A 12,740-nucleotide genomic window follows, 5' to 3' on the forward strand; every position below is an offset into this window, starting at 1 on the left:
CCCATCACCATTACTCATTCATTTACAATCTTTTCATCCTCCGTGCTCACTCTAAATGCTCTCATTTCTTCCATTGAGCCTAACTGAGAGAAATATGGCTCATTATTCTTTTAATTAAAAGGGGGGGGGAGAATCCTCAAATTTGGAATTTCACCAACGAGTTCTCCTTAATCCTGTTTTCTGGTGGCCATCTTTCTCTCGGCGCTTGGTTTAATTGTCATAAACCAAACTCATTTTCCTGAGCAAGGACTTAAATGAGTTACGATAACCAGCGTGCTTTAGCAGTAACCGAAGCACAAACCTGTACGTTCTGCGTTTCATTGGCCCTCCTCGCAGTGTGCGACACCTGCCTGGGTTTTTTTTTTTTTTACACAACGCCTAACCAGCTGATGGCATTGCTGCTCTCAATGTGGCCGTGTGTTTGTGTGTCTTCTTCGTGCGTGCACGTCTCTGTGGCATTTTTAGGCGCGGAAACGAGCCGTCCTTCAGCAGCGCGCCGCGGCGTATGGGCGGAGGCCGGAGGGTGATGGAGGACGCCTCGGAGGAGGACGCAGACTCCCAAAACGACTTCAACGGAACAAAGTCCTCAGAATAGGAGGGACTTTGGAAAAGCAGACATAAAAGTTCAGGGGCGATGGCTGTCACCTACAAGTTAATGTCAAAAGCCTGCTTCGCTATCCTTCGTGACACTTCTTAACATATATTTTCATTTATCTTGTCATTTCCAGTAGTTAACGGCGTATTCTTTTGAAGCGCACGCACACCTTCAGAAGGACTTGATATTCACAAAGAGGAGTTGTTCGGGTGGCTCCGTTGATGTGATTTGCTGTTTCCAACAAACACTGTTTTTTTTTTTTTGTTTGTTTTTTATTTTTTTTTGTACTGCACTGAATGTCTGATTCCTCCTCGTGTAATGTTTTGTACACAGATGTGCCTTTTAATCGACACCCACTTAAAATCTAAAGCAGGCGTGTAACTCCTGTCGTCCTGTTGCCTGTGACTGCTGTTACTGTTCCAGCAGCACTGAAATGGGTTCAGATTGGATGTGCAGAGTTTGGTCTTTCTGCGTCCAGTCAGTGCTGACTTTTATATCCCATCAAATATTTAACCCAGAGTTTTTAAAGCCACTTTTTTTGACATTATTTGCACCTTTCTTTGTGCTCTGTTGTGCTCATGATTCTGCCCCCTAGAGGACAGACGAGGTTTATCTCCTATAAAATCAGTCATGAACCACATGTTTATATGGCACTGGGCACATTTTTTATTTTCTATTTGTTCAAATGTACATGTACATGTTCTACAATTCTCCTCCAGTCACATTTAAACTAATTCTCATTCGATATAATCAGCTACTGTTTACATGACACTTTGTTGTATTCTTTAATTGTTGAACCACTTGCACAAAAATAAAGAGCTAAAAAAATCGAGTTTTATTTATTTTATTTCAACTTAACATGCCAACTGTAAGCAGGCTGAATGAAAGGTGAACGTGGGCAGGTCTAATACATCAGGGACAGTTTGAGTCATTTCCCTGATAATTTATTTCTTTAAATAATGGGTCGTTAAGCAAGTCTCTGGAGAACACAACGCTGCAAAAACACAAAATCTTATTTTGGTGTTTAAGGTTTTGCTTCAAGTGCAAATATCTTGGCACAAAATTAACTTGCAAGCAATAGGAGCTTGTTTCAAGTATATTGATGAAAAAATACGTTGGTGAAATAATTCAGCAGTAGAATAGGACATCTTCCATAATATGTTGGTTCTTGCAATGATGTAATCTGCTTGTTGAGCTTATTGATCACAGTATTGACGGGGTATCTGCATGTTAAAGAGCTACATGAAATCTAAAATGACTAAAACTCAACTTCAGGAAAACATAACCTGGCTTGAGTGCTTCTGATTTATGCTCCCACTGTACAAACTAATATCCTAAAGTGTGAAATACTCACAAATTCCTGTTTTCCAGGTAATCCTTGTATGCACTTTTTCATAATGAAGAAGCTGACGGTGTATTTAAGAATCTTTATTTTGTTAAACATATCAGAACTGTTAGACCGAAAACTAAATTTTTGAGAATTTCCTTTCAATTGCAGTAACTACATTCAGGCATCATCTGTAGTTTTGTCACAGCTTAAATCCCAATCAGATCTCTTTTATTTAAAAAAAAAAAAAAAAAAAATGCATACAAAAAGCAATGTATGAACAAACATGAGATGAAATCGAAAACTACGATTTTTCAGTTTACAGGCAAACATTTCCTTATACACTGTCCCATTAAAAATACAATGTCAAATATTGGCTCTACGTAACACAACCTCATGAACTGTGCTCATTTTAAAACTTAAATATATTACCTGTACTTTTCTTTTCTCCCCCTAAACATAACCCTCGATGCTCAAAAGACCTGTACATTCAGAAGTGCATGGGTGCCAAGTTAAACGCTATAATTGCCTGAAAATCTGTAACAGCATAGATTTTGCAGAAATGCGTAAATCTGCAAGATGCTAAATTGCATCTGTCAAAAGCTCAATATTTTTTCTCACATTAGAAGACAAAGTAATGAAAGGAGTCGACATACTGACGGGAAGAAGTCAAATTGGTCTTTTCTGGAAATATGAGAAAAAACGCACTGGCCTTTCCTTTTTTTTTTCCAGCTTCCTGACCAGCAATGTGCAGCAATAGTTGGAGGAGGGGCATTGTTACAGATGGAAGGGGAAAAAAAAACAAAAAAAAAAAACCTCACTTTCTCATATGTGTGATTAAAGAGATTTTAAACCACAGGAACAATGAAAGATTTATGGGTTCTTATAAATCTTAAATCTTTTTAAAACCTCTGCAGACCTTAACAGAAGCTGATCCATACTAAGCGCCACCACCTTATAGACCATTGAAGCTGCTTCAAGCTACATCTAGCAATGTCAGAAATAATATTCCACTTCTGCCTTTGGATGCTCATTCAACACTCACTGAAGCCACTTTAACAAATTCTACCAAATTATGCTAATTAAGAAAAAAAAAAAAAAACAATTTGTGCCTTTATACATCTGCAAATAAATCTGGGCAATAAAAGGGTTAAAAGGTTTTTTTTTTTTTTTAAGTGTACGAAGTGCTGTTGCTGCACACTGCCAACCAACTGTCTGAAAGGAGCCGCGTACCGCATCCCTAGTTTAAAAGAAAAAATTATTTCTTAGGAAAAATTTCCAGCCAAAAAAAATACACAGCTGTAGGAAATATATATATTTATATTACACTATCAAGTCTTGAGTCAATATCATGAATCTGGTATTGTTGCCCGTGAGAACGACATGCGTCCTCTCAATTATTGCCTTACGTTTTACTGAAAATGGTGACAGACAAAATTTAAAAGAAATGCATCAAAATAAAATTATTCTATCATAGTTCAAATGCTGCTACCCTTACTATTTCATATTTTTTGGTTATTCACAATAAATTAACAGTAAATGCCGTCATCTGCTGAAAGGAAATGTGGTTGTGTGAATAATCATCAATGTACTGGAAGGAGGTTACTCTGGGGCTTTTATTGATTCCACTGATTTGTGATCACAAATCAATAGAGGGTGCAAATCTAAGGTCTTCAGAAAAAAAAGTGTCATTTGAGCATTTACTTATATTTAATTCAATAAAAAAAGGTACAGTAATGGTTTTATGGGTATGAAATGGAAGCAGGTTGGAATAAACCAGATTTAACTTATTTTTTTCAAAAAATAAAAACCCAACCCAATGGATTTATATCCATTTATGTTTAATCACAGCTTCAGTTTGGTCAGAAACACAACGTTAGCTAAAACCCAAGTTCAGGTTCTTGGTCCCTGTACCAGGCTCATCTCCCTGTAGTCGCCGTCGCTCTTCACCCCCCTACCCCTGTGTAGGTCGCGATCAATAGGCAGGCGCAGCGGCTTCACTAAGTCAGAGTCGGGTGTGCTTTGATCTGTCACAGAAAGCGTCGACACAGACGGCAGCGTAGATAAGAGTGGAAGAGATGAGCGGTGGGCTCATTAAGAACGTGGAGCAGCTTTCCGTGGTTATATGTTGAGCCTAAGGCAGCAGGAGTCCATGCGCTGATGGGCGGAGTCACTCTGCTTTCTCCTGATCCGAGAACGGCGCTCTCTCTGTTCAACTAGGGCAGACAAGCTGAGCTCAGAGTACCGGCTTCTGTAGAACCATCTTACAGCAGGATCTTCACCCCTCCCTGCGGAGACTGGGGACTGTGGGATACCACTCTGGGAGGAGCCGGTCCGAACTCTAACCGCTTCACCAGACTGAAAGACAAGCCAAAACTGGATCATGAGAACTCGTCACACGGCTTGGTTCACATAGAGCTCCTCCCGTCCAGCGTCTTTCTAACCTGTCGTACTGAGGAGGAGGGCTGAAGCTGCTGGCCTGGACCTCAGGACCTGCGTCTAAACCTGAAGGGCTGCAGGGCCCGGCGGGGAGCGCCGGTCTGTTGGAGGACGTCTCGTAGACAAAGTCTCGACACGACGCAAGCTTCGACTCCAAATTCTGACGATTATACAAAGTCGAGTCAAAGATGCAAACCCAGAAACAAGAAGAATTTATTTATTTACATATACATATATATATATATAAACAGTCCAATCTTACCCCAACTTTTCTCAGCAGCTCTCCGACAATGTTCAGTGCAGATATTCTAGCAGATGTAGTCAGAGGGGTTCCCGTTAGACCGTCTCCTGGAAAATAAAGGCAGCTGTTGAGTTTAGAGTAAGAACCTGAATCATTAGTTGTGAATGTCTTGTTATTTACCCCTGCGGATGCTGGAGGGAAGAGGCGTCATGTACGAGCCCATGGGTTTGGAGGGCGTGATGGGGATGGACGGATTGGGCGGAGAGGAGCACAGCATTTCCGAGCGGTCTGAGTCTTTGCCCAGGCTGCTGGACGGCCGTCTCTCCTTCTGACGGACGGCCAGCTCCTGGCGGAGGTCTGACACAAACAAAGCCAGTCGGTGTGTGTGCACGTGTAAATCTGTACGTCAATAATTTTTGAATATTTCAGATGCTCAACCATCTTAACCTAGAAAAAAAACAATCCCTTTAAAAAATATATGTGGTACAAACAGAGCTTCCCGTCTATAAACGAAGTAGCTGAGAATAAACAGAGTAGTCTAAAATCAGTGCTGGGTTTGCATTTGGCTCCTAATTTCCTGGTGCATGAATAGATCCTTGTTTGGTGCCAGTTGTCAAATCATGTAGAACGTAAGAGGTTAAAACCGACTCCAGTGCAGTCTGGGCTTTCTCCCCCTGACTTGGGTCGTCGATTTTCAGCGGTGTTTTAGAACTGCAGTCCGACGGTGGTTTTAGCAACGGCAGCGGAGAAAGTCAACGAAGCCGTTCAGTCTGCGTCGGCCAGGCTTTCAACTATTGAGCTGACATCAACGGTCGCCTTGTTCAGCTCGGCACTTCGCTCTTTGCAGTGAAGGGCGGTTGTTTACAACGCAGGAAATTCCCATTACGCTTGTTCGTGTCGAATCGTCACATTACATACGTCACGGGCAAACGTTAGCAACTGGGTGAAATTTAAAACTTCAAGAGAGTCCACGCAATCATTTCTCAACAGAGCCCAGACCCTCTATAGGGAGCAAACAGCGAAGGACAAGGGGACGGCTTTTACCAGGCTGGGAGAGTGCATACCTCTGGCTTCATCCTTAAGTCTCTGAACGGACTCCAGCAGGTTCTCCTTCTCGTCCAGCTCGCTTTCCAGAAAAGCGTTCCTCTCGATGACCTGGTTCATCCGCTGCTCGAAGTCCTCCAGAGACATGATGGTAGCCCTGTGACAGAGTTCGCAATTTAAAAAAAGAAAAGTCAGCTTCACCGCTTACGATTAGCCCATTTTGTACAATGCTGTACTTGCTTTAAATGGTAGAAAGCAAGAAAATGTTTCTCTGCAGTAGCTATTTTAAGCAAACCTCCTGACCTGTGCTACCAATTCACCATGAGCCCAAATTCTGCTCCTTTTCCTCTCTATATATACCAGAAAACTGACATTTTATCTTTAAACAAGCGATCAATCTAGAATAAAGCATTAAAAAACAAAAAGAGAGAGCAAGAAGAATCTTCTTAAGATGTTTGAATTGAAGGTGTAACTAAATTAGTATAGTAATTACAAAAACACTGACCTTTTAGTCCTCTCTAGGTCATCATTGGACTGTTCTAGCTCCCTGATGTACTTCTGCAGATGATCTCTGACCGCCTTGGTCTCGGCCAGATCGTCCTCCAGTGTTGAGATGTGCCTGAAGGCCTCTGAATGCTGCGCCTCGAATTTCTCCTGCAGACGGCACACCGAAAAATCAGCTGACATGTCCAGCTTCACAAGGTCATAGGTCAATCAATATGGGGCAGAATCGTGTATTAATGAAGAGTGTTGTCCAGGCATAACCTAAAAATTAACTTTAAAACTTTCTCCTTCAGTTCCTGTTAAAATTAATTCATAACCTTGAGCTTTTCCACATTTTTTTGGCGTTACATTCATTAATTAGCATATTTTATTTGGCTTTCAAGTTATTATTTTACAGTTAAAGTCTAAAACATGTATTTAGTCCACCTGACTAATCATTTTCTTCCACTTTGCATTTTTGCACTACTTTGTGGCGTGAAAACTCAGTAAATACACTAAAGACTGGTGTAATGGAGACTCACAAGGTGCTGTATGAAAAGCAAAAAGTAGCTACTTCATGTCTGTGTTCTGAATAAAAGTTGTGAGGACAAATTCTCTGTCATTTCTTTTGTGGTGTAGTCATTAACAATAGTCTGGTCTGTTTATGTACCTTTATGCTTTCTAGTTCCATACGGAGTCTGTTGTTATCCAGCAGCAGTTCTTTGTTCCGACCTTCACACTGCTTTAACTCCGTTTCCAGCTCTGCCTCATAGTCTCGACTCATCTGCTGGAATTCCTGCAGCTCTTCCTGAGCCTCGTCCGCCCTGGTGACGAAAATGTGTTCAACTTCACCCAAAACACCCGGAGACACTATACACTGCTGGGTGGTTACCTTTGCTGGTGTTTTTGTGCTTGTTCTTTCCAGTATTCCAGCTCCTCTTTCAGGGATGGAAATGAGTGTGCTGTTGGCTCTACCATGACTGCTGGATTAATAATGAAATGCAGGGAAATTTCAGCCCTTAAGGTCGCCCGTTAGCACAGGCTAACATGTCTAGATATCGGATGCAATGTGAACGTTGTCACAGTAGTCAAAGAGTAACATAAGAGTTGTATCTTCTGTGCTTATTTATGACTTTATAAAGGAATAATTACAAGTGGAGTTCAAGAATGCACAGTATTAGCGCTTAGCTATCTGGAGCTAATCGTGATAGCTAAATGAACAGAACGTATTATGCGATCACATCGCTATGCTAACCCCAAACAGTCCAGACTCACCTGTTTACGACTGGAAAATCAACACATACTACAGATAAGAGACTATTTATCGATGTGAGAATCAGACTGTAAAGGACTCAAGACTTGCATTAACTAATCTCCGTTTACGTTAACGCAGCACCGAGCTCTCCAATCAAATACAAACGAACGTTTAACATTTAGATGCTATTGGACGCCGCAAATGACGTAAAGTTGACATTAACCAATCATATTAGCTTACGACAACGTCTCCTATAATCGTCATGAGCGATTCTTGCTATCAGACTGGTTGTTGAATTCAAACAAGTGCTGCGAGATTATCGTAATTTTTTCTTAATTTCTTCACCTTTGGGACAGAAAATAAATTTCTGTCAATCTTAAAACTTCAGGCCTTCATTATAAATAATACGACTTTATTTAAAAAAAATCTTTTCATTTGTTTTTTCACATACTAAATGTTTGTTTTATTACAATCAGTGCAAACAACTTCTGACACATTAAATGCTGTTAGTTCTTGTAATGATGAGTATTTTAATTTTACCCAGTATGTTAGTAAAATGTTGAATAGGATCTAATTTACAACAGCATTCTCGCATAAGAGCTGCTCAAGTCCAAGAAGGTTCTAATCTGTCCTTTTATCATCTTGAAGAAAATTCAGTCATCTTGACCGTAGCCTTAAGTTATAGAGCTTACTTTACTGTTGTTTCCCTTTTCTTACACGATCAACACTTCTCCAAATACAGTAATTGCTCTTCCTAAACCACGTTTAAGTCGAGCCATCCATGCAGGTCTTGCACACTTTATAGGATAGCTTGAGTACAAGGGTTTTAAAAGCCATTCAGACATAAATAAAACATGCAAAAAGTGCAGCTAAATTCCTCTAAAATTAACAGTTGTTCCTGTCAAGCGTGCATGTTGGTCCTTGCACTGAAATTGTGTCTTTGTGTAAGGCTTTCTCCATCGAAAGCAATCTTGGATTAAAGACGACACTTTTGTATTCTAGTCAAAGTATCGACGGGACATTGACTGGCAAACCACCAAACCCAACTTAGCTTTCCTTGGTACAACTAAACCTTATTTAGGTCAAACTGTCCAAGAAGTCATTACTGTCCTTGTTGTGTGGATCTAAATCTACACATCCAGCATTTTAGGTGAAAATAAGTGCACAGATTCTCCTCTCAGATTTCCTCTTCTTCACCTCTTCTTCTTCAGAAACTGTATGAGCTGAGAAGTTCGGGGGCAAAAAAAATCACAAAAGTTAATCCAAACCTGTACCCACCATTCCAAATGAAATCTCGAAGCATTTAAAGTAGGAACAATATTCCACCTTAACCAGTCTAATTAATTTTTAGGCTTATCCATCTCACAGATGTTCTTAATGGAGCCCATCTTCTGACTGTCAAACACGTCAGTTTTCACCTGACTCAGAGTTTGCAGCAGGCACATTGTGTCGAACCCCTCCTCAGCAGACTGCTGCAACAGCTCCAGCACCTGTTTACGGGAAACATAAATGACTTGTGGAAGAGAAACAAATCCACGGCAACTACTAATCCAATCATCATGTGACATGGACTCACTTGTAAGCACTTAAAGGACTTGAGCTCACTCAGGTTCTCCTTCAGGAAGAGCAGGTAGATGCTCAGGTCGTTATAGATGGGTTTAACTTTGCCCAGAGCACCGAACCCAGGCAGCATCTCATAGGCCTGCAGGAAGCCGGAGCTCTGTCGCGCCGGCCCCAGAGCCGCCAGCACCACCAGAGGAGCGAGGAGCAAGTACACGCCCAGGTTGATGTAGCTGAGCAGCCTGAAGACGCCCACCGCCACCATCTTGCACTGAACGGCGGCCGGCATCGCGCTGTCGTTCTTTAGCATTCCCGTGCGCACGTCGCAGGGGAACTCGTCGACGAGCGAAGCCAGAAAGATGTAGTAGCAGAGGTACGCGCAGGAAAGCAAGAGGACGAGCAGAGTCAGGCATCGACAGACCATGTACTTGACCACGAGGCTGCAGGAGAACCGCTTGGTCTTTAGATACTGCTCCACTAGAGGGTATTTGAAGCAGCCCTCAGCCAGATCCAAGGCACTGCAGCAGGACAGAGGTACATCTACATGAAGTACACACACAACTTTATATTAAATATAATGCACAAACAAAACAAAACAAAAAAAATAGTAACACTGACAACTGTTATTTATATACAGAGCCACGCAACATATTCTTTGGATTTTTAAAAAAATATTTTCTCCTGTTAAAATCCACAAGCTGTATTGTTTTTATTTCACAGAGCAAAAAAAAAAAACAACAATACTGGAGCACCTGTGTCAAACTCATGGCCCCGGGGGGCCAAATTTGGTGCATCATAGCTTTTTATGTGGGTCTCTAAGTTAGAGAGTCACATAAATAGAACCTTGAAAATACCACTTCTGTGCTGGGTGCTTAAATATTACTTTATAAATCAAAGCAGTTTCTATCTGTATATTTCAAAATTCTCACAAAGATTTGAGAACCTGTGACAAGACTTAAAGATTGATTCTCAGTCACTTTCCATCCCAGCTGACTGAACTCGAGATACTTTGACAAGAAGATTGGAGAAAGGTCTGTAAATGTGCAAGTACCCCCAAAAGACTCCCAGCTGTAAGTGCAGTGAAAAACGATTGTACAAAAATATTGATTCAGAGGAGCTGAAAAGCCGAAAAACAACAACGTATCATTTTTTCTTTCTCTTCACAATCTTGTTCCTGTGTCACATAAAATCTCTTTATTACACAATGAAGTTGGTGTTTATCAAGAGGCATGAACACTTTTTACCCCCCGTCTACCTCTGGCTGTCCTGCGCGGCGTCCCTGTCGTCTAAAGATGCCAGATTTTTGGCCAGTTTAATGGCGCGGTTATAAAATCGATCCAGCTCCTCCATGATGAAGCTGAGGTCAGACGAGAGGTACGGCGCTGCGGTGAAACGCCAGAGCACGGCGGGGACCGACATGAGGATGGCGATGAGCAGGAGGATGTAGGGAAAGAACTGAGGGTGTCGGAGAAAAGAGAGCAGGAGAACAGGTTTGAATAAAACGGCAAGGAATGCAATTTTGATTTGATTTCTGTAAATTTGGCCTTAACCGCTCTCATAAAATGAAGGACGTCTAAACACCTCATTAGTTTTCTAGGTCTTCGGAGGTGTTTCGAGGACGTAAACAGCTCAGGATACATTCTGCAATCACTATGTCCCGTATACACAATTTCCTGCTTAGCGTTCGTGTCGGTTTATTGGGCCAGAGCTCACATCAGCACTGTACCTTGTGGAGCCAAAGTGTGGAATTGTCGACCTGGTTCTGAACTGCAGCCCAACAAAAAGAGTCCACATATACAGCTTGTCTCAAGGAGAAGTTGAAGGGAGCAAAACAGGTGATCTGAGTCCCTGAGAGAGAAAGAGAGAGAAAAACAGTGAATTGAAGCAGGCTGCCATTCAAAAAGATCAGAATAATGATATTAATAATAAAGCCTTACTAATGATCATCAGCCTCCCCTCTTTTGCACTCCTGGCCCAATTTTTTGTGAGCTGTTATTATTCCTTATAATTAGACTGGGCCCTTTCAACAAAGCATGACCCAGATATTCACTCATTTGGACTTAGACTTTGGAACTAAAATATTTGAAGGAACCCTCTGCATGTTCATGATGCCAGTGGCATAAAATTGTTGAATAAACAAACAAAATAATTCATTTTCACTTTGTTTCCAAGGCAGTACCTCTCCCTGCATGTAATGAGCCAGCATCAATAGTATTGTAGTGAAAGTGGCTAATAGAGCAGGTACAGCCTTATGAGCGTGTCAGTATCCCATGTTTTCCATAAAATGATAACATATTTCTTTTCTTTCAGCAGGAGTAAGATCAGTGAAATTCACTGGCACTCTGTCCTCTCAGATTTCTCTGGCTTTAAGGAAAAATCCACTCATCTCTGAACAACATCGTTTGTGGGCAATCTTCTGATTGCTGATTTGCTGGCCGCATCGCATTTCAGCCCTTAATGGACATGTTCAAGATCCGGTAATCGATAAATCCTGATTGATCTATCTCGTTTGTACTCCATCAGAACAGCAGAGGAAACGTGAACTTACACTTGGAGAGTATTTAAGTATTATTCCCATGTTTATTTCATGCTTTATCCAAGTTTTTAAAAAAAATTTTTTATCTGAAACAAGTTGATTTGGCATTAGATCTTCTGTCGGTAGAAGAATGTAAATATTTCCTGTCATTGCTTTTCTGAACGACTGTGAAATAAGGGTGGAGACCTAAAACCACACCTTCTCACACTTCTGTTCCAGCTGATAACACAAGCACGTTATGCTTCTTGTCTCCAATTCATGGACCCCTGGATTTATATTAGTGTTATCTCTGTCTGGAGGAAATGCATTATCTCACACAGTGAAATGTTGGAAAATGTACCATCTCACCTACAGAGACCTCCTGCGCAAAGGCGAGCGAGATGAGAAACAAAGGCAGCCCCACCGCCAGAATCGTCACTATTTTATCCACGGCCAGCTCCAGACGGACCCCTTTGTACTTCGTCTCCTTGGCATCCTTTAACAAAAAGTCCGAAAACACGTACTCTGTGGCCACGGAGGCAATCGCCATGAGGGCCGCACACACACAAAAAAACCTGAGTGTGAGACTGATGGAGAAGCCGCTCTTTGTATTACTTAAAATGACAAAACCTCGCAGCTTTTCGTCTGTCTGATGAAGAAAAAGCGTCCAGGAAAGAGAAACTGAATTAATATTTAAAGCACAAATTAACTCTATTGTTCACCAAGCTGAGTGATGGATTAACCTGCTGCTATGCTGTCCCGTTAGTGAACCCAGACGCCAGGAGTTGATAGTGGTGCAAGGTGGCCTGCTAGAGGGCGCCATCGATCAGATTAATCTGTTACCCTTGAAGATGGGAGAGAGCGTCGAGGCCCCGCCCACATTCCAACTGCGTTAAATAAACAGTACTTTATACATAAAAATGTAAGTTATTTAATAAATGTAAGAATAAAGAACTATATTTAATTCATGATATACTTAGTTATTTTTGTGTTAATTAAATTATTTCATATTTAAATCTAACAAGAAATAATTTAAGCTGTATCTGTGACTCATTAAAAGGATACTGGACAACTAATTATACTGAGCACAGAATTTAAATGACGTAATTATTATTACTATATGACTATTTTATATTAATAGTATACATCGCTTTAATTGACATTTTCATATTTTATTAATATAAATGTCTAGAAAAATATATGAAGGACGAAGTCTTATTTTTACATAATATCGTTCAATCTATTTTTTGGTGTACTGCCGCCAATTGCACATCACAGTCG

At 41.0% G+C, this 12,740-nt stretch overlaps 3 protein-coding genes across 5 annotated transcripts in view; 1 reads left to right on the forward strand and 2 right to left on the reverse strand.

The window, feature by feature from the left end:
- myh11a (myosin, heavy chain 11a, smooth muscle) overlaps positions 1-1,605 on the forward strand; it is a 46,175-nt gene extending 44,570 nt beyond the window's left edge. For both annotated transcript variants that reach the window (XM_015001806.2, XM_015001807.2), the window contains one exon: positions 466-1,605. In XM_015001806.2, coding sequence (XP_014857292.2) covers positions 466-595 — 130 coding nt within the window. In that variant the 3' untranslated portion in view covers positions 596-1,605. The remainder of the gene's footprint in view (positions 1-465) is intronic.
- Positions 1,606-3,746: 2,141 nt separating this feature from the next.
- LOC106926723 (nuclear distribution protein nudE homolog 1) lies at positions 3,747-7,557 on the reverse strand. 2 transcript variants are annotated; one of them, XM_015001817.2, is made up of 9 exons: positions 7,405-7,557; positions 7,022-7,112; positions 6,800-6,953; positions 6,152-6,300; positions 5,667-5,803; positions 4,783-4,959; positions 4,624-4,709; positions 4,367-4,521; positions 3,747-4,280 (listed from the first exon to the last, which is right to left on the reverse strand). In XM_015001817.2, the coding sequence occupies exons 2-9, from the start codon at positions 7,105-7,107 to the stop codon at positions 4,187-4,189; spliced, it is 1,038 nt and encodes a 345-aa protein (XP_014857303.1). In that variant the 5' UTR covers positions 7,108-7,112; positions 7,405-7,557; the 3' UTR covers positions 3,747-4,186. The 2 variants fall into 2 exon arrangements, with proteins under 2 accessions (XP_014857303.1, XP_014857304.1); XM_015001818.2 differs by having other exon boundaries at positions 7,022-7,109; positions 7,405-7,553.
- Positions 7,558-7,779: 222 nt separating this feature from the next.
- panx1b (pannexin 1b) lies at positions 7,780-12,367 on the reverse strand. Its single transcript, XM_015001816.2, has 6 exons — positions 11,829-12,367; positions 10,671-10,792; positions 10,200-10,399; positions 8,961-9,462; positions 8,711-8,874; positions 7,780-8,607 (listed from the first exon to the last, which is right to left on the reverse strand). The coding sequence occupies exons 1-5, from the start codon at positions 12,007-12,009 to the stop codon at positions 8,725-8,727; spliced, it is 1,155 nt and encodes a 384-aa protein (XP_014857302.1). The 5' UTR covers positions 12,010-12,367; the 3' UTR covers positions 7,780-8,607; positions 8,711-8,724.
- Positions 12,368-12,740: the final 373 nt, after the last annotated feature.

This window comes from Poecilia mexicana, unplaced genomic scaffold (genome assembly GCF_051168715.1).
Source record: "Poecilia mexicana isolate PSO_F unplaced genomic scaffold, ASM5116871v1 scaffold_1, whole genome shotgun sequence".
Taxonomy (NCBI): Eukaryota; Metazoa; Chordata; class Actinopteri; order Cyprinodontiformes; family Poeciliidae; genus Poecilia; species Poecilia mexicana.

Excerpts from the sequence above, each read along its gene's own strand:
- LOC106926723 (XM_015001817.2), bottom strand. The coding sequence starts at position 7,107 with ATGGTAGAGCCAACAGCACACTCATTTCCATCCCTGAAAGAGGAGCTG. Across the intron at positions 6,954-7,021 it reads GCACAAAAACACCAGCAAAG|GGCGGACGAGGCTCAGGAAG; the intron begins GTAACCACCCAG and ends TTTCGTCACCAG. Across the intron at positions 4,960-5,666 it reads ACTTAAGGATGAAGCCAGAG|ACCTCCGCCAGGAGCTGGCC; the intron begins GTATGCACTCTC and ends TGTTTGTGTCAG.
- panx1b (XM_015001816.2), bottom strand. The coding sequence starts at position 12,009 with ATGGCGATTGCCTCCGTGGCCACAGAGTACGTGTTTTCGGACTTTTTG. Across the intron at positions 10,793-11,828 it reads TGCGCAGGAGGTCTCTGTAG|GGACTCAGATCACCTGTTTT; the intron begins GTGAGATGGTAC and ends TTTCTCTCTCAG. Across the intron at positions 10,400-10,670 it reads CCACACTTTGGCTCCACAAG|TTCTTTCCCTACATCCTCCT; the intron begins GTACAGTGCTGA and ends CGACACCCTCAG.